General features: G+C 46.6%; 1 protein-coding gene across 2 annotated transcripts in view; it reads right to left on the bottom strand.

The window, feature by feature from the left end:
• Positions 1 to 21712, bottom strand: part of LOC122388980 (hemicentin-2-like) — a 99184-nt gene that overhangs the window by 29094 nt on the left and 48378 nt on the right. For both annotated transcript variants that reach the window (XM_043380592.1, XM_043380591.1), the window contains exons 6-8: positions 18353 to 18714; positions 16447 to 16594; positions 8031 to 8161 (exon numbers count right to left, since the gene is read on the bottom strand). In XM_043380592.1, the coding sequence (XP_043236527.1) occupies positions 8031 to 8161; positions 16447 to 16594; positions 18353 to 18714 (641 nt within the window). The remainder of the gene's footprint in view (positions 1 to 8030; positions 8162 to 16446; positions 16595 to 18352; positions 18715 to 21712) is intronic.

The raw sequence follows: 21712 nt of genomic DNA, 5'->3' as shown, positions 1-21712 counted from the left end.
CTCGTACGGCAAAACAAAGACCACCATTGAACTCCCCGTGACGAGCTGCATCGATTCGATACCCATTTTATGCAAAAATATCAACTTTGAAATTTGACCTAATTTGACCTGACCTTGACCTGACCTTGACCTGACCTTGACCTGACCTTGACCAAAACGTGACCTAAGCTGGCCCCAAAGGCTGCCTGACCCACATAATCGCATTTGTCATGTAAAATAGACCATAAAACATGTATCATACGACACTTTCATATTGTGACCCCCCAGTGACCTGACCTCTGTGACCTGACCTGGTATCAGTGACCTCAAATAGCAAAATATGTGTTTGAAGAACATTTCCCCATCGATGATTTTCAATGAAATGCATTTGACTCGATTTTACAACGCATTTCTTGAAATCCCTGTAAACGGCGAAAATTGGACATTTGACCTGACCTGTGACGTCATCGGTTTGACCTAGTTGAATAAAATTGGGTCACAAGGTAGTTCCCTGATAGGGCTATCCAACACCGTTTGCCGCTTGTCGCTAGGTTGCGTGGTTCTCAAGATCTTAGGGGGGGGGGGGCAAAATGCCCCCCCCCAACAGGGCGCGTTGCTCGGCAGAGCCCAACGGGGCGCGGGTTAATACACCACCCAAAAAGTGTTGAATTGACAAGGCTAGAAAATCGCTATCTCGGATTTTTAACTTCTTTGGATTTTGACCCCCAAAAAGTATTTTTTATATAGTAGTCAACAAATCACAAAAGTTTTTCGAATTTCGAAAAATCCGGAATATATATGATGGGACCTACCGTCGGCTATCTAGATACCAAATTTCAGATCGATACCTCTTTTTTTGGCCAAGTTATAGCGAAAAATCTGTTAAAAAATTATGGCGTCAAATTTTCAAACTCAGTTTTTGGCAAGTTTAGACCACGTAGTGCCAAAAAAAGACCACCATTTGACTCCCCGGGACGAGCTGCATCGAATTGATACCCATTTTATGCAAAAATGTCAACTTTGAAATTTGACCTAATTTGACCGGACCTTGGCCTGCCCTTCACCAGAACAGTCCCACGCACAAGGGGGAAAAGCTAAAAAAATTGAGCGCTCAAAAAATTGAGCGGGCCCCATTATGAAGGAATAGGCGAAACGATGGTATTTTACAATGCCGTTAGCGTCACACTACGGCAAATATCGTATCCAAATAAGGTATCAATGGCAAGAGAGAGCACAAGGTTTCTTCTCGAACACTCGCCGTGATAATTCATATCGGTGTTTTTGGAAAGAAAATGCCCTAAAGACGCTCAACTTTTTGAGCGCCACTTGCCGTTCGGGACCGCGATACTCAATAAATTGAGCGCCACGACAGACGACAGTCAGCTGGCGCTCAAAAAATTGAGTGCCGGCCAGCATCTACACTCAATTTTTTGAGCGTTCTCCGTGACAGGTGAAGCCGGTACTTGCTGCCATTTTTGATGTTATGTTCGTTGAAATACGTTAAACTGAGTTGAAACAGAAATGCAGTAAGTTGAATGCTACGTGGTACCTAAACTTTTCACAAACCCATGGCATCATGTCACATTTTCCGCTAGTAGTTTTATCGGTCGCCTTTCGGATTCGGCACACCTCAAATAATTATACAGGGCTTGAATAATCCGTATGAATACTGTATTGATATTCTCTAACTGTACTGGAAGAAGGGAATACGTGAATACAGAAAGATATCCACCCACGCTTGAATATTGGAGAATTATAGCAGGAAAAACTGTATTGCCACGGTTATTACTTACAAGGCTATCGGCCGCAAACAAACAAAAATACTATACAATGTGGGTTAGATTTACAAACATCATCAAGTGTGGAACACAGAGACGAGCAAAACAACATCACATTATCGCATGCCAGCCAGACCACATTGGAACCGGGTGACCTGCGACCGGAACCTGCGTCTTGCCAGCATACATCACAAAAGCAGGAGGCAGTGTCGTACTGCTTTGATCCAAAATATGCCATTAACAAATGATATAAACGACCTAAGCTCGGACTAAGCTAATCAGGGCTGCGGAGTCGATGGATTTTCGGCGATTCCGACTCCGACTCCGGCTTTCAAAAACCAGCTCCGACTCCGACTCCGGGCAGAATTGTCTACTCCGACCGACTCCAACTCCCGACTCCGACTCCGCAGACCCAGCAGGGCTGCGGAGTCGACAGATTTTCGGTGACTCCGACTCCGACTCCGGCTCGGGTTTCTAAAATCGACTCCGACTCCGACTCCGACTCCGGTCACAACTGTCGACTCCGACCGACTCCGACTCCGACTCCGACTCCGACTCCGCAGCCCTGAAGCTAATCATTATCAAATCCTTAACATGTAAAGGACGAATGGAAACATCGAGTCTCAGACCAGCAGTAGCAACCATCACAGTAGCAACATCACAAAGAACACGCGGCATTTTCAGACAGCCGTTTTGTTATCGGGCTACAGGCGGCGACGGCGTGGTTGCAGACCAGCTGCGAGGTAGCGGCGTGCGGGCAAAAGGCGCGGGCACACCTCCATGTGGCCGTGCGGACAGTGCGCGGTCGGCGTCGCATAGTGGGCGGCATCGGGCTGTCCCGGGGCCGTCGAAGCCGCACAGGTTGTCGGCGCATGTGGGCGCGCGCGGTCACCACGGCCAGCTGCTCACCGCCAGCACAGACTGCGCAGCGTCGCCGCTCCGCCGGCCAGAACACGCAGACAACCCTTCTTGCAGTCGCACAACACGTCGCCAAACTCATTCACCTGCTCCACCATGTTGTTGATGTCACCTAGTCGTTCAAGTTGTGGCTCGTGCCGTCGAGTATGACCTGCCCGATCGGACACGGGTCAACGGCTTCTGCTCCAGCGAAGTCTTCATCTTGGTGACGTCTTGCTGATCTCCACAAAGGCTGAGCAGATGACCTTACCCACAAGGACGGCCGACGTCCTCGCCAGCGACCGCTTGGTTGTGCAGACCTGCCAGAAAAAGAAAAGCTGTTTGGTGATCTCAAACGATTTTTTTCTTTATGCAGTGGAACAAAATGGAAAATATGTCATACAACAGGAACTAAAAAAAGATGCAGCCTAGGTCGTCTAAGAAATGGGTGCAACATTGATAAAATTCTTCATTGAATGAGTTCTGCAAATACTTTTGATAAAATGTGTGGTGATTATAAGGAGACCACTTTACTATAAAATTGCTCAGGATTCCCTATCTGGACCTGTCAAAAAATCCTGACTGCACACCAACAATGAGCATTAAATCCAAAACCTCTACCAGGTACCTAGGGATAATTAAATTCTGATTCAGGAAAATATTTCACATCATACAAATAAAAAACCTTTAATATATTGAAACTGAAAATGTGATGCCGATCCAGTGACCTAAGGGCCTCAAAGTATAATAATGAATAAATCTATTATAAATTTGGTGGTGACTGCCGACTGGCGTCTGGCGGCCTAGACCTTCATGAAGGTCTAGGCCGCCAGGTTTGAGCCTGCAGGCTCAAAAGTGGCCTTCCTTTTCCGCTGACTTCGATCCTCCAGATGGAAATGATATAAAGGATCATTTTTATCTTATTTCATATGAGTCAGTCAGCAAAGTGGCTATCCTGCTTCAGCATTCACACACACAATAGTTGACTGTCAGTCTGTCATGCTGTCAGTGTTGTGAAGTAACGAAGGAGTTGAGTTTTGTTGATTATAAATTGTGATGTTATGTAAAGGACTGGAAAATGAATGTGAAAACTATGGAAACATATTGGCAGAGTATTGTCACTTACTATCAGGACATATGGATAGAGAATACACTCAAATTAATAAGAAATGCCAAATATCAAGGTACTCAATCACTGATAGCAGTGGACTATCATATGTTTTAATGTCAATTATATGAAAGTTAAGACTGAAACTACCTTTTACCTCATCATACCTAATGAAAAATTGTGTGAAGAAAACATTCACAGCCTCTTTGAAGCACTTAGACCACTAAAAAACAAAAATTTTCACGTAAATATGTTGTGTCTCCTTCCTTCAAAACATCATATCGGATGGCGCCACTTTCGTCGACAGTTACTTATCTGCACGCAAATCGAGGAAAACGTGAATTGATTGACGTTTACGTGTTTCCAAATTTAAAATCACAGCATATTCAAACTTTTCAGTGTACCTTTTAACATCTAAGTATAACTAAAACGATAAAAACTTACCTTCAACACAAGGACGACGACAACCACGCGGCCGGAGACGTCGCGACGAAATAAACAAACGGCGCCGCCAAATGAAAAATATTCTCCGATATGGGTAATGTGAAATTGAGTCGCAATCATTTTGGGTAGTATGAAAAATGCTCTTTCCAACAGAACCCTAGTAAAAAACGTGAATGGACAAAAAATAACTTTAAAGGTAGTGTGCCAGCTTTCTTGGACCGTATGGAGTTAATGGCCCAGATAAGGAGAACCGGATTTTTAGAACTTATCCATACCTTCAAAACTCATGGAAACATCTTAAATTCTTCAAATTTTGAGTACCCCAGTGCGAAATTCGCCCCGACGGGTTGTCGGTCGTACCCCAACCACATTTCACACCACTATGAACAATAAATGCACACACTGAAATCGCTATTACCGATATGCTCATCCAATCAAGTTTCGATAAACCCGTTCATCATCATCTCCTGCGGTTTCGAACACGCCTGTTAGGTGGCTTCTGATGCTCGTCGAGGTCGGAATTTCCAAATACGCGTGGTGCGTCGGGCCGCGCGCTCTGACTTCGGCCAAGAAAAATGCGTCAGCTGATCATTGTCATTTCTGCCACTTGCGTGTGGTGAAATGGGGTCATAACTTATAAGACGGCTTTTTCATATCAATTATTTTACATAAAATCATATTTCAAACCATAAATAATGTTCGACAGCCAAATAAAAGAAACAATACCAATACGGGCTTACAGTTTAAGGCTCGACATTGTGTTGTCTACGATTAGACAGCTGATAACTCATTCCCGTACGTCGTATGGTCGTAACACTATAATGACCTTTGCTTATTGTCACAAGTGCGCCGCATTCGCGATTGTTGCCCGACGCCTGTTTGCAGGTGAGCCCACTACAGTTGTTATACATATCTAAAAACCGAAAAACTTTTAGGCGAAAAAGGCACTATTCCAGGCCCATTTTTGATTTTTTTGCGATATTAGGTAAAAACAGAAGCTTCTTATCCTAGGAAAAATAAAATGGGAAATCTTTCAAAGGTGGCACACTACCTTTAATTTCGACATAAATATTGGCCTGTTTTTGGTCATCCTGGCATGCCGTAAGATTTCGACCTATAAATTGGTGTTCCCCCAATCATTGAAGCTTGAGCAGTGAAAAATATGAAAGCCTAATCTGTTTTGCATCATTAGTGATTCTCCTAGGGTGTTGCCATTTCTCCCTAGGTGTTGCGAGTTGCTTTTGCAAAACGTGTTCCTGAAACGGCTCAATTTTTTGAGCCCTCAGCATTACGCCTATGGGAGCCTCTGACGTACTACGCTTAATATTTTGAGCGCTCAATAATTTGAGCTTTTCCCCTTGTGCGTGGGACTGAGAACATAACCTTAACCCTCGCCGGCACAGGGGGTTGATGCAACCCCCTAAGGTTTTTCGCAAATAACTCGCGTAAAAGGCGGCCGATTGCGACGAAACTTTCAGTACCCTCGCATTGATCAATTTTACACCTACCCTGAAAATTTCATGACCCTGATTCAAATGACCTTTGACCTGTGACCTCTTTTCCTAGACCATGTTTGGCCGGAATCGCGATTCGGCGTATGTCGGCTCGCATTAGCCGCGCGTTTGCAAGCTTTTCATGGTTTCAAACGTTCAAACATGTGATTTGATGTTGCTCCCATACATAAGGGCGGGTGTGATGGTCACCTGAAGGTCAGGTCAGGTCATTGACCTTTGGTGACCTCCTCGGGTGACCTCGGTTCACTTTTTCGAGTTTTACAGGTTTCTAGGCTAGTTTTTGGAGCTGAATTCGAATTTAGCAACCATTTGAACATTTACGAAGTAGTTTTGGTGCCTTCGTAACATGGTACGAAGCTGTCAGAGGCGGTTGACACGTATTACGAATACCCGTCACAACCCCTACCAGTTGACTTGACCTGACCTGACCCGACCTGGACTAAATGCTTAAAGACATCATCTCTGGTCAAAACTAACACGATATTCGTGATCAGCACCCCGGAAAACCACATAGCAGCCACACTTTACGACTTTCTAACAGGTCCCGATTTTCCCGGTTTTCGGGTCATTGACCTGACCTGGAAGGTCACCCGATGACCTAGGACCTTAAAATTGGGCATCATCGGCTTCCTCTCGTGACGGGCAACGCGCTCGTTTTTCCGCGAAGCTCTAGCTCGATCAGGGGCCAAACGCGAGGGGGGGGGGGTCGTACCAGCCCCCCCCCTTGTGCCGTCGAAGGACGCAAAATGGCCTGTGCTGGTGATAGTTAACTGTCCCCAAAGGCTGCCTGATCCACGTAATTGCATTTGTCATGTAAAATGGACCGTAAAACATATATCACACGACATTTTCATATTCGTTGACCATCAGTGACCCGACCTCTGTGACTTGACCTGGTATCAGTGACTTCAGATAGCAAAATAAGTGCAAAATAATAGTAATAAATAATAAGTGCAAATAAGTGCAAAATAATAAAAAAGTGCAAAATAATCAGATAGCAAAGCAAAATAATAAGCAAGCAATATTCCATCGAAGATTTTCGACAACTAACCAATTTACTCTATTTCACGACACATTTCTTGGAATGCCTGGAAACGGTGAAAATGCGACCTTTGACTTGACCTGTGACGTCATCGGTTGGTCCGAGGTTAATAAATTTCTGTCACAAGGTAGTTCTCCGGTGGGGCTATCGAACTCCGTTTTAATTTTGGACATCGGCCGGTAAATTTCCGAGATCTGGGGGGGGGGGGCGAAACGGCCCCCTGTCGCTTACTTAATATTTCACTACAATAGGTAAAATCTGCCTACTTAAATACTCGAAACAGTTAGATGGTGAATATTTCTAGAGACTTAATTCGCTGCAAATTTGGAAAGAAAATTAAGCTCTAAAGTAGCCGTGAGTCCTAACACATGCCATATCAAAATGGGCACTAGAAAAGAATGAAAATACTTTTTTTGTGTGTACGCAAGCAGCATTGACATTTATCGGATGACAGCTAACTGACGCTCGTTTCATCATGTACACGATCAAATTCAACGGTATTATTGCAATCTAATCGCCTTGAATTGATTCAAATATCTAAGGAATGGCGCTCAACCCTGTCACATTATCCAAGAAACGAGGATATACGACACAATACACATAACTCACTTGGTTTAGCAACAAAATACAGTGAAGTGTAGTCGATGAGAGTACATTGACATCAATGGCAAAACTGCACTTCTAAATTTATCACCTTTTGGTTTTCTCCTAGATTTCTTTAAATGGACAAAAAAAAACTATTAAGCTGATACAATCCATCATATTCAAACACACATTCTAGTCCATTCACACTCCATGTAAAGGTATGTACAATTTTAGACAGAGAGAACCCGACATTCGTCGGTATAATAAAGCTTGTTTGTCAGCAGGCATAACAACGGCAGGCACAACCCTCTAACCTTAGAACTCATCACATCCATTCTAAGACACGTCTGTTGACACCCGAACAGGTAGGTAGGGTATCGGATTATATATATTATGTTCCTAGTGAGGCAGCAATGAGAGGTTCTTCATAATGAACGTAGCTACGTCATGAAAGTACTTCTGTCACATTCATAGCTCTCGTATAGATTCTTCAACATCAGTGGTGATGAGTGCTTCTCATAAAAAGAGGTTGCTAACCGTAAAAGAGAGCAATGCCGAAGAAAATGCCGAAGAAAAAACCTAGTTTAGAAGATGTAGCACTAATCTGGTGGTGGTAACTGGTACGACTGCAGAATGACCACACTGACCTGATGGTAAGTACCAGGATAGCCCACTGCACTGACCTGGTGGTACCAGGAGAGTTCCGTGACGGGCGGGTTGGCCCGGACCTGACAGTCGAAGTAGACGTCGTTGCCTTCCTTGATGTCGCTGGCCACCAGAGTCCTGCCGATCTGCAGTAAAATCTGAGGTGGATCTGGAACAGAACAATATATCACAAAGCTCATTCAGTCGAGCTATGGTGCTCTGAGAAAACACAGCTTCAAATGCTCTTGTTTCAGTTGTGAAAAATGAAATATTCAAAGTGTGCCGTTTCCCTTTCATTGTCCTGGGACTTGAGATAAGGGGCAGTTTGTGTGTCGCTACTCTTTATTTTCGAATATTTCCTGTTTGTGCTTTAGATTGAATGTTGTTTGGAATGCCATAACAAGGTCCGCGGTTCTAGCGGTGCTATTTCGCTTCAAATTTAAGTGACTGTCAATTATTGTACACAACCCCTAAAAGTTGTCCAAGCGCAAGTAGTCGTACTTAGATAGAATGTCCTTCAATATTATATGCACCGTTACTTGTCTCGTAAACGGCAGTTAAATTACATAGACATAATGGCATAATTGATACCATGTCTTAGGTATGAACCTGTTTTCAGCGAGCTACAAACATAAACCGCTTGAGCAAGAAAATCAATGTTGCAGCAGCGCAATTCACGACTTCAGGGACCTACATATATAACACTTCGCAACCGAAGACACACTTTACGGAGAGTGCAAACAAGTTTACCCTGCCACTTTACACGAACAAACTATGGACTCGTCAAATAAACCTGTTTTTATCAGCCAGACGAAACGGAGCAACCCAACTTCTGATCAACTCTTCAACGTTCCCGCCTCAGCTCTTGTGACCAGTGGCATCCGTGAATGCTAACTAGGCTGGAGGCGTCGGCCCCATCAGGGTTCGAATCAGCACCGGCTCGACTTTGAATACCCATCCGATCGGCTCAGCGGATCCTCCAGGACGACATGCGCATCTCGCACGAAACCATCCTGACGTGAATATGTGATTTCATCCTGTTTTAGTCACTCCGAATTTCCGGCTTACTCCTTATCGGTGCTTGCAACTCATAAAAACGCATTTGAGCAGATGCTCAATTATTATTTACCACATGCCGAGATATCCCTTTAACATTAGCACGTGCATTTGGGAAATGGCTTCGGCCCGCCTCGGCTAATGTTGAAGGTATTTGGGAAACGATTCGGCCCTAGGGCTTTTTGATTTTCCCAGACAAAGTTTTACTGAATATTCTGAGCGGAAGAACCAATTTCAAAGAAGATATTTACGGATTGTGTGTTCACTAACAGCAACAGCAAAAGTAAGTGACTGCGTGTTTACATACTTTTGCTGTCAACGTAATTAAACTAAACAGGGTTATCGTTCCAATGCCAATGTATTTATTGCTGCAGAACATTGTCGGAATAATCATTATTTCTACATAATGCACGCAAAAAACGAACAATTTAAATGCGTGAAGCATCTTAACGTGCCACAATGAAACATTTGATATTGTTCCAGCTGGGATCCAAGACGCGTTTGATTCAGCGTTTCACCAAATTTTTAGTTTTCCTCACGGTTTCCTCACTCCTGCTGGACTCCATATCTTTATTCTAACTTCTGGCGTTTCACCATCTTCAATCTTCATCCTCAGCTTTTTCAAACCCTAAATAAGGGGGAAGTAGGAATTTCATCTTTCATACTCAACGCAGCCTAAAAATGAAAAACACAAACAAATAATCACGGTGACTATAAATATGAACATAGTATTAATATAATATTAACACAATATTAAGATTAAAGTGTAAAATATCAAATGAATATGATATTAACTGTTGCACCGGTGCCCGGTACGGCATGTGGTAAATCTCTTCCCAACCTTGGGCTGTGAAAATGCAGTTTTATTCACCTCGGTTTTTTGCTACGGACCTCGTGCCTACCGGCACTCGGTCCTCCGCACAAAAACCTCGGTGAATAAAACGCATTTTCCCAGCCCCGGTCGGGAATATATATTCCCAGACCTTTGTCACTGATGTCTTTAGGCTTAGTCTCTTCCCGTTATAATCCACCAGTTCACAATCTCGCAGTCTGTCGCATCCTCACACCCGTGACACCAAGCATCCCAGCATCATCTGACCACATGTGCCTGTGCCCCATACCCATACCACATGAATGACAGCCATCCCCTTCCTTCGGCAGTCCGCACGACCTGACGACCTCACCGGGCCGACGCCGGCAATCCATACACCGACTACCGAGCATCGACCGTCGGGCCCGCTCGCCCCGTTAATTAGTTAAAGTGAGGGCCAACTGGTCCCCGCGGCGGCGGCCGGACCTGACCGCAGACCTCAGCAGACCACAGCGAGCACCCCCGGCGGCCAGAGAGACCGATCGGGGTGCGCGGCCGACCTCGGCGCCCGCCCGGTCGTTACGGGCCGACACGACTGCACTCGTAGCGTGCCGGCACGTATTATCAGAGCGGAGCCTGCGGTAAAAGCCGGCCGGTGATACGGAGAGTCAACAACGGCGGGCCGAGCGGGTCAACAGGGCCCCTCGCCGAGGGTTTCTGTGCTGGTGGTGGCCGGAGCCATGCAGCTTCGCCAACCACAGCTGGACAACAGATAGTCAGTGCAATGGCTACACCGCAATCAGAGGCAGAAGGTGCAATGGGTCACCACAACAACCGTCAACAGGAGCAACTATCCCCCACTAAGACAGCGGCCAGTCTAGCAGACAGCACACCAATTTAGGCCTATACAGTACCGTTTAAGACAGGACCGAAAAGCAGCCACTGAGACAATGTCCTTAGCAGCAGACCACTCCTGTCAGGACAGGACTCCACCGTGGCAGGCGCCAGCCTTTACACAGCGGCCGTCGCCAGCAGGCCGCCGAGGTGCTAAGGGCTCGATAAGTGGGCACCTAACCTCACCAAGGCCATAACAGGCCACTCTCATCCGGCTAACCTGGCTTTGTGACTTGTGTATGTTCTTACGCTGCAGCCTGCTGGGATCGGATGCTGCATAGCCTTTTTTTCGTTCCCGCTTGTCCCTGGGGCGAGCAGGATCGATGTGCGAGAGGTGTGATTTAGATCAGAGAGCGACACGAACGTCCGAGCAACAGTGCTGATACACGCGAGAGAGAGAGAGAGAGAGAGAGAGAGAGAGAGAGAGGGAGAGAGAGAGAGAGAGAGAGAGAGAGAAAGAGAAAGAGAGAGAGAAAGAGAGGAGAAGAGAGAGAGGAGAGAGTGAGAGGAGAGTAAGAGAGAGTAAGGGTGAGAGAGAGCGAGAGGTAGAGGAGAGGAAAGAGAGGGAGAGAGAGAGGGACAGAGACAGAGAATAGACGAGAGAGAGGGAGAGATAGAGAGAGAGAGGGGAGAAGAGAGAGAGAGAGAGAGAGAGGAGAGAGTGAGAGGAGAGTGAGAGAGAGGGTGAGGGTGAGGGTGAGGGTGAGGGTGAGAGAGAGAGAGAGAGAGAGAGAGAGAGAGAGAGAGAGAGAGAGAGAGAGAGAGAGAGAGAGAGAGAGAGAGAGAGAGAGAGAGAGAGAGAGAGAGAGAGAGAGAGAGAGAGAGAGAGAGAGAGAGAGAGAGAGAGAGAGACAGAGAGAGAGACACAGAGACAGAGAAACAGAGACAAAGTTACAGAGAGACAGAGAGACAGATAGACAGAGACAGAGACAGAGACAGAGACAGAGACAGAGACAGAGACAGAGACAGAGACAGAGACAGAGACAGAGACAGAGACAGAGACAGAGAGGTGAGAAGCATGGCTGTCTCTCTCACTTCTCCCTAGAGCCAACGGTGGGGTGGGATGGAGGAGAACGTATGCTTGTCATTCGAAGAATGTTTGCATTGGAGGGAGCATCCATCACCCGGCCTGGGCAGGGGACAACGGAGCAAACTACTCAGTGGGGGTGACACTACCAGCGTATATCATCCTGGGCAGGTGAGAGAGGAGCGATCTACAACCAGTTGAGGTGAGAAAGCAGCGCACATCATCCTGGGCAAGTGAGAAAGAAGCGAACTATACTCAGAGGAGATAGAAAGACACGTGATCCACCCTGGGCAGGTGAGAGAGGAGCGATCTACACCCAGTGGGGGTGAGAAACCAGCGTGTATCATCCTGGGCAGGTGAGAGAGGAGCGAGCTACACCCAGTGGAGGTGAGAAAGCAGCGCACATCATCCTGGGCAAGTGAGAAAAGAGCGAGCTCCACCCAGTGGAGGCAGAAAGACACGTGACCCACCGTGGGCCGAGGTGGGGGGGGGGGGAGCATGCTCTCCGTCTCCACCCGAGCGCTGCTCTCCGCTCGGCTCCGCGCTCAGCGCGGCGGTAGGCAGGCGGACGGCGCGTTTATATTTAGTTGTCAGGGCGTGAGGTTGATGACGGCGGTGGCGGCGCCTCGGAGACAATACTAATGAGGGTGTGCCGTGCGACTGCAGACGAGATGGGCGCCGCCAATATTGACTGCAGTTTTCTAATAAGGCTGTCAGCCAGCAGAGACAGCGGGAGCTGAATTACAGAGAGACAGAGACAGCACGAAAAGTCCGAACGATGCCAGAAATCACCGCCGTGGAAATTCATATCGGCGGTTGGCAGCAGGATGCGTCTCGCTATAATTAGCAATGAGCTGGAAAATAAGTGTTAATTCCTTCGAAATACGTCCTGGCAATGAATTTAGTTATCTAAATGTACATGAAATTATAGATTGAGTGCAATGCGCTTGCATTCTTAGATATTGCAGGGACCTGCATCAACCCATGGGCACTGCAAACATATCACTTTTAGAGGCTGAGTTAACTTTCAAAACAGCTGTTGGCAAATATGACACTGCCTTGTGTCAATAGCTACTGCATCGCTGCGTTCAAACATATTGTGAATGGGCCTTTGAACATGGGCGTAATACGATGCAAGCAGAATGGGTCTGGATTGATAATACTGAGCTGGCAGTGATACCAAAGTAGACTAATAGCCTGTTTAGTAAAGTGAACGAGAACGATGCCACCTGGTCCCCGCTGAACACGTGTTACCACTCAGGATATATTAACGGCGTCATTAACCAGCCTACCGCCAGTGGGCTGCTGTCGCATCAATTCACTTTTTTCTTTATCGGTCCTAAGATACACGTATGGCGTGTTATCAGAATTGATTAAGATGTTTAACCACTTATTTTAATGCATACCTAACTACATTTTTAGCACAAATTTCAATAGTTTTGCAGCCTGGGGGAGGGCAACTACTGCTTATATACTGTGCATATGTAAGCCCGAGTTTACTATTTGATGGATCGAGACTCTATCAAAATATAAGTGAAAGTTTCACTGTACATACTCCGTGTTAGACAAATCCTTCGTCCAAGCCAGAAACACAACGTTGCTCCTTGAGCTCTCCATCTAAACTCACCCGCCCAGTCAGCCGAGCACCTGGCCGAGCTTGATCAGCTGAATGGGTGAAAGCAAAGTGCACCATGAGATGCTAAAATCATAGCATCTATGTGAAAACCTCATTCTAATGTACAGAATTAAGCTGGGACAAGAAATCTGTCAGGTTCAAATAATCTGCATCGTTAACAATAAAGACAATTACTTACCTGAAACAATGCCGCTATCGTTATGAAAAAGGCCCTGGCCTGGCGGGGGTAAAAAGAAAGCATAAGTTGTGCGCAAATCGATCTGGGAGTTTCAAAAGTGTTTTGTTCAAATTCATCATTACGAGGTATATGTACACTGTTCAGCGTAGCATAGTCGTCGGGAGGATAACGGCAGGGTCAACTGAAGCAGAAACAGCGCGTTCCTCTGTCGTTTCCGACTCTCGCGAGCCATGCACTGGATGTCGGCTGTCGCTTCCCATTCACCATCGCCTTACCGTCTGTGTTACAAGCACCGGCTCTGTTGGAGAGCCCGATCCAACTTTCAGGAGCAGACTCATTGTTAATTCCGGATCTACATGCAAATCAATGGGACCGTTAGCTAAGCTCCATCAAGTCAAAGCAATGACAGATACATAATTGACAGTGAGAAAAATAAGAGGAAGACGAAAAAGAACAGGAACATAGGATTTAAAAAAAGTTCAGAGGAAACAAAATTCCTCAAAGATCCGATTGCAATAATTTACATGTCCGTTTTCTGCTGTAAAAATCAAGTTGTCATTGCTGTATATAGCTGATTTAAAAAAAAATGCATGTTATGTCCAACAAAACAAGCAAAGCTCCCAAAGTGAACCTGGTCATTATCCAAATATCCAGCCTGGTTTCTAAGGCCAGCTAAATGACTCTCGACCGAACACTTTTCCAACCGAGGTACTTGGGTGGCTGAGAGCTCTCTGGATTATCCTTAGCAAATGTTTCGAAATTGAAGAAGCAACGTTGAGTGCCGAAAGGAAAACCGATGGCTTATCGCAGTGTATGAATTCTTGCATATTTAGTGTCATTTTTTTATCTTTCAGAGCGCTACCCGAGTGAATGTGTTGAAAAGGAGACTATCGGTTATTACAATACAAGCTGAATTTAGAATTCGGTGTATTCAATTTCAAGCTGATACAGGTGTGTAGTTAGCAGTGGTTCCCTGACGGTGTGACTGCTGGAACTGCCCCGCACGGGAATGATGTAAAGGAATGCGGTAATGTCATGTGATATGGCGATCATCAGCCCCGGCTGATCGTTACGGAAGCGGGTGGCGCCGCCAACACTCGGTTTGATGAATGCTCCGGTACTTTGTACCGTCTAATGGGACGGTTTTCTGGTCGACTGGCCGCCGGCCGTGCCGTGAGGAAGGGAACGTATCACGAATTATTTGCCGACAGGGTGAGATAGCTGGGAAAACTTAAGGTTTTCCCGCTTTTATAGAGGTTACCTGTGGCGTGATGGCGATCGGTGCCAACCACCAAACAAATTAAGTGGGAGAGGAAAGTGGAATGTGCGTTTGTAGCTTTACTTGTTGACCGTTGGATTAAGTCTTAGCAACGATAATCTTACTTTTGAAAAGTACTGTATTCAGTACTGTAGTAATGTATTCCGAAATTAATCTTAAATTTAATTCCGATTAACAAATAATTAAAGATTGGTGGTGTCTTCACCTCATCACATAACTGGACATTGCGCATTGTTTCTTCGAATACAGCCCCACATTCATCAAAGTCAGTCTTCTGCGAGCGCGAACGCGACGGAAAGTAGAATTAAATGCAGCATTTATAAATAAAATCGCTTTTTACGCTTTCTTTTTCACTTACATCGAAGCTAACATTAAATTCATTATCAAGAAACGGTCTGCCTGCAGAATGAAGTCATCTATACAGTAACATATACTTTCAGTCAGCGACCACTATTCACATCAATCTTGACGTCAATCAAGCAGCATAATTTCAAAATTATTCTAACTACTGCAAAAAGCACCTCTGGCATTTGGTCCTGCTGTTATCAGTGGTGTTCAACGTCCATATAACACAGAATGATGACCATTAGGGATGGGGCTATCTTATTTACGTCACATTATTTGAGCTCGCCAGGACACATTGTAGTTTCCACCAGCCTGCATACTACAAATAGTTTCATCAGCAGCGGTTCAATGTGGTAGGTTACGAGACAAATTCTAACAAGTGCACGTCGTATGTGTCTACTGAATAATGAATATGCATGTTTGAATATAGTTATTACCCACACATAAAAAGCCACTCACAATAACCACCAAACAACAGCACACACGCTCTTTTTGTGGTGAACACAATTACTTATCGTATTATGAGGTCGCGACAGTTGGCATTGCTTATGGCAATTGTGCTACGAAAACACATTCTCCATAACTGATAGAACAGATACCATCCCTGCCTGGTGACCATCATAGACAACAGTGAATGATGGTTGTTAAACCATAAACCGAACAGCAGGTCAATCGACCAAACGCCTGCTTTTTTTATGCACAACGACATATAGGTAGATGTGTAAGCGTAAAAAGGTCAAAGGTCATAGAACTGTATCTGTAGCTCGGCCATCTTCCTCCCCGAACCGTCAGCTATCAGTCAGTCTTCCAGTCAGTCTCCACGAATTGTGTCGGCGACTTATCCGTCTTGATCCCAGGGCTGTCTCGTTGTATCGATATAAGGATATAAGTCGGGTCGTTTGTCTCCCTGCACTGTTAGACATCGATCACCGCGACTAATCTGTCCCCTGAATTGTCCACAGTGGCAAAGTGTTCCGGGTATGTAAGACAACATGATGCAAGTAAGTAGCCGCTTGCATAATAATCCGTCACTCTAGAGCCGATGGACGCGACTCAGATTGGGTCTGTCCAGCAGTGAGATTTGCCAGGATAAATTGGAAGATAGTGTTGTTGTTTGTTTTTTTACCGTGTGGGCGAGAAGTCACCTGAGCCCCTGTTTGCTACTCACAGTGAGCCCGCAGGGTGTGTGTGGCGCTGATGATCCCTCTTTGCCCTCCATTCTACTCACAGTGGACGGGCAGGGAGCGTGTGGCGCTGATGGCCGCTCTCTGCGGCAGCTGAGCGTTCTCAGCCAAACAGGTTAGCTCCAAACTGTCCTCCCCGACATCAGCAGTCAGCGTCAGCTCGCTGACGGTGATGTTCGGATCCGCCGACGGCTGGCGGCGAACGTCACAGCACATCAGCACATCATACATCACGTCACAGCATATCACTTCAGCAAATCACAGCATACACCACAGTGCATCGTCACATCAACACAACATACCATACAACTCACCAGCACAGTACATCATACAACATATCACATCACCACATCACATCAGCACAGCACAACATTACATATTAGCACAGCACATCAGCAAAGCGCATCAGGTACGACACATCACAGCACAACACATCCAGAGCGACACACCACATCAGCACATGACATCAGCAGAGCACATCACATATCACATATCAGTATCATTTACTGGCGCATCCTTACAGAAATAGACTACATCATTCCAGCTTGTTGCATTGTCACGCACCAGGAAATGAGCGCATATTACATTAAGATTCTACGCATGCACGCACGGCTCAGTGACAGTTCTTGGATACCCTGCTTTGGTATGCCATTACAATGGATCGATGGTTCAGCTCCGCTGCCAATGATACTGAACATCAGGAGGCAAGGAAAGGAATATCAATCTGACACCCCTGAGAATGTTCTTCCAGCGCTCGTCACGTCCGGGGAGGGGTGAGGGAAGGGTGGGGAAGGGGTGGGAGTCATCATCCAGACGATCACAGCCGGATACCGGAGCCATCAGCCCGTGATGATCGGACGTGTGCGATCGAGACGTTTACATCAGCCGCGGCGCCATTCCGTCATCACTGCAGGGATTCAAACGACCTCGGCATCAATATCCGATCAGTGGAAACCGACAGGAAATCCGCGGCACCGGCTGTCTGTTACAGTCGAGGTATATGTCACCTCGGCAGAGTTCGGTCCGCTTACAAACGGGGGCCACAGAAACTCTGAGTCAGTGAAATGAGCGTCAATGCATAGGATCACACGAGTATGACCCTTGTGGGTAATACGAGCGTCATCAATGCTCTTTTACAAGCCTCGTGGCCTGCACGTTGTGCTAACATTCCCGACCATGCGATGGCGGATGGCGTATTTCGGGTGCTAATGGCGACTTATGGCAGCCGGTGCGTCGATAAGCCGACCAACAACACAGGAATCACGTGACGTCATCAGCCGGGTATACGCCGCACGCAGCACCAGTCGCGGCAATAAGGGAACGGCCGCGCGGCGAGGGCAGGACGGGCCACCAATGGGCTATGCCACTAACGAATCAAACCAATGCGCCAATAAACTATAATTGTGGCCAATCAATTCTACCTTGATGGCCTTACGCTGTTAGGGGACCGCGCTGTATTAGAATGGGGCGCGCTAAGTGCTCTGGAAGGGTAGCGTGGGCCGCAGCGAAAATATTGCCATAGGCGCCAATTAAAACAGGCACGACTGAAACGCATCACAATCATGACAATATGATATGTCATAGAGGAATTTAGCAATGGTTATTTGATACTAAGACAGGGTTTAATGGATGTGTAACGTTTATACATAAATGAAAGGAATGCAAGACAATGCCGCTTTGGTATCTTCACAAATATTGAATGCACCTGAAAAGACGTCGGACATCGGAAGGGATCATATAAGTGTTCGCTTCACTGAACCTATTATACCTTTTTCAATGCTCAATAGTCATTGCGCCACCACGCTTTCTATTCTTAAGTCCATTCCTCCAATCTTCAGTCACTTCCGCATATACGAAGCACAGCTTATTTCCACACATTAAGTCTCTAATTCACCTCTTGATTGATTCATCAGCCCACCAAATCGCCCCTCACCCCATCCCTGCACTCACCAGTTCTCGAATGCCGCTGACAATCGGACTGTAGGCTCCCCGAAGCCACCGGATTCTCGCCGCCGGCCGAGACCCACGTGCCGTGCACGTGACCCTGTAGGTGACCTTTGCCCTCAGGTGGTCGGGCAGCTGCGACAGGCTCACGTCCAGAGGTGGCAGCAGCAGCTGCAGTCGCAGTGTGGTTGTTCGCGGCTCGGTCAGGTTACTGTTGGAGGCCGCGCAGCTGAGTTCTGAGCGCAGGTCGGTCCTCGCCAGGTGGTGGAGGGTCAGAGTATTGCGTACCGCTCCGGCCGGGCCGTTCTCAAACGTGTTGTCCAGCAGGTGGCCCCTCCAGTACCAGAGCAGCTTCGGCGGGGGACGGCCTGAGGGGGGGGGAGGGGTCAGCGAGTACGTATACAGCGGAGCTGGGGGGAGGGTTAGCGCGTACCTTGGGGCGGTGTTGAGGAAAAAGGTAAGCGCGTACCGTGGGGCGGCATTGGGGAAGGGGTTAGTGCGTATTGTGGGGCGGGGCTGGGGAGGAAGCCGCGGGTCAGCGAACAGGGGAATGGCATGTGTGTGCGGTGGTCGTGTCGATCGGCATTAGTGGAACGGAATGTTTGATAATAATCGATGGTCTACTGGTGAATGATGCAGGTATCGACACGCGCCCTTCGCACGCACTGATGGGGGTGGAAATAGGGCCACACGGTGGCGTGGCGCCAATTAATATTCCAGCCAGTAATTTGCTCACACGCCGGGTGTATCCGGTCCTCTAATGCTCACACTTGAGGAATTATAAACAACAAAAAAGGATGCAACGGAATATAAAGGAGTTTCGTTTATATCAGCCGTTTTTTTACGACGGGCCATCTGGCGAATGCACCTAATTTGACCAAATCTGCATCAAATCTCTTATGATGAAATACCTTTGTATCAGGAATTTATATGTGTTTTAATCGAAAATAATCTCAGATACTTTCACAAAATGAGGTATATAAGCATCTGTCAAACCCAAATTGATAACTTTTAAGAAGCACACTGCGCCTAATTTGACCAAATCTGCACCAAATGTGCACCTACTCTGCAACAAATGTGTACCAGATGGCCGTCGTGAAAACGGCTAATATAACTACTACACTTACAACATACACATTACACATGCATCATAATCGGGGATAAGTAGCAGAGAACAGAACGATGCTAAGACTATATGGCATTTTCTTTCGCTTGTTCTTTGTTGCAACAACTGAATAGCTCTAATGTAAGGGTTTGGATATAATTCTCGCCCTCACATCTCTCTCTCTCTCTCTCTCTCTCTCTCTCTCTCTCTCTCTCTCTCTCTCTCTCTCTCTCTCTCTCTCTCTCTCTCTCTCTCTCTCTCTCTCGTTCTCTCTCTCTTTCTCTCTCTCTCTCCCTCTCCCGCCCCCTCTCTCCCCCTCTCTCTCTCTCTCTCTTTCTCTCTTTCTCTCTCTCTCTTGAACATAATCGGCTTATTTTTCGCTGCTTCCAGGGAAACGCAATAAATAAAGTTCTTGCCAGTGTTTCGATCACAGCTAAGCTTCGTACCAGAAAAGAGCCAGCGTGTTATTACATTGGAAACCGAAGCTCCATTTCTAACGGCTTTTAACAAGCATGACATTGAGTCGATCAATTAGAAACACACCATATCAACCGTTTCATTGTTCTCAAAAGGAAAGTTCTCTCACGTTGATATTGTACAGCAGACGTAGGTATTTTCCTTTTTGTCTAGCGTGTATCCTCATCTGCAATATGAATTTCTGCGTTACGAACACGATATTGGCTATTGCAGGAAGCGATACATAGTTAGTAGTCTGACGAGCTTACAACGAATTGCACGTACGAAATTCATCTCTGGTTCGTTGCCGCCGCCTAACTATAGCCAAGTTAAACATTCCTCGCCGAACGGTAATAACTTGGCAGAAGTTTGCGGCATCAATATCAGATATTGGTATTCTTCCAATATCCCGGCAAGAAATATATTGAATAAAAGCACCACGGCATAAAATTAGTGAACGTTGTTTTTAAGAAATGACACAAAGCACACACGTCAAATGACTTTATTAGGCTCGCAGCCGTACTAATGCCAGCTGCTGGTTGGACATAATTTACACTGCTATCCTGACTCGAACAATTTGCGATTGTAGGCTTTGCGGTTACTTGTAAGGCATCAATTAAGCTACCTCAAATAGAACAACTAGCTTTAATCCAATAAATTGCGTGGTGAACAACAATATCGCACGTTTCTAGAGGTCAACAGATGGCGAAGTAAGCGCTCCAGCGCAAAACTCGGCGGTAGCATCCAATTAACGGTGGGACGACAACACCGCGACGACGGACTGCCGTCCAACATGAGCAGCGTTTCGACAAACGACCGCCATCACGCAACGAGGCCGGCGCGATCATCCAGCTGCAAAACAGCGGCACAGCCGGCAACTTGCGAGCAACTCCGGAAAGCCGGCCATCAGCGAGTGTGTCCCGCCGAGCCGCGAAGCGGAGCTGCGAGCGAACAACAGAGACAGGCCCGGCGACGACCACCGCGCCGGCCGGGAACCGCTGAAGACCGGTGGCGGATCGACACATCCAACGCCACTTCACCACTCTGGTGACAGTGTGTGACAGGCGGCCACAGTCAGTGTCGGCCGTGACAGGCCGTCATCGGAACGGACATTAACGGACTGCCCGCGCGCCGCCGTGCGGTTCGCCCGGCGCGGTCGTAATTGCTCCACAAACATTCATTTGCAGTGGCCTGCAAACGGCTACGCACAGCCGGCGCAAGGCACGCCGCATAGTAATGACGCACTGGTGTGTAGAGAAGTGTTGACACACCACGAAAACAACCGCCTACTTGTCACGCTGCTGCCGGCTGTCAGGCCGGATGTCGGACCTGGATAACGCCGCCCTGTGTGCAGCTGGACGGAGAAATTCGGGTAGATACGCAGTATTTCAGCTTTCATGTCCAAGGTAAGGTTTTGCTAAAGTTAGTACCTCCTTGTGATAAACAAAGTTAATGTGCTTTTGATAAAGACGTCGAGGTTTGTGAAACGTCGAGCAATTTTATTTCCCATATTTAATTCGTGGCTTCGCCTAAAAAGAAGCCAAGGTGATTGAATTTCGAATTGCGTTCTGGTGCATAGGCGCTATAAATTTAATAAAATATTGCATCAAGTTACCGTGAATTTCATAAGGCTTGCAAAGAATGTTGACATAAATTTCAATTTGATGGCGGGTTATAAAAAATCGTTGCTTGTTGACGATAACTACGTTTATGGAACTACAATAACGGTCATTAACAGCATACGCAAAAACTGTTGACTGGTCGTTACTTATCACATCATAGGATACCGTTGAAACATGTAAATA

This window comes from Amphibalanus amphitrite, unplaced genomic scaffold, assembly GCF_019059575.1.
Source record: "Amphibalanus amphitrite isolate SeventyFive unplaced genomic scaffold, NRLGWU_Aamphi_draft 000341F_arrow, whole genome shotgun sequence".
NCBI classification, from domain to species: Eukaryota; Metazoa; Arthropoda; class Thecostraca; order Balanomorpha; family Balanidae; genus Amphibalanus; species Amphibalanus amphitrite.
The sequence above is the reverse complement of the archived record's forward strand: the minus strand, read 5'-3'. Positions and strand labels throughout refer to the sequence as shown.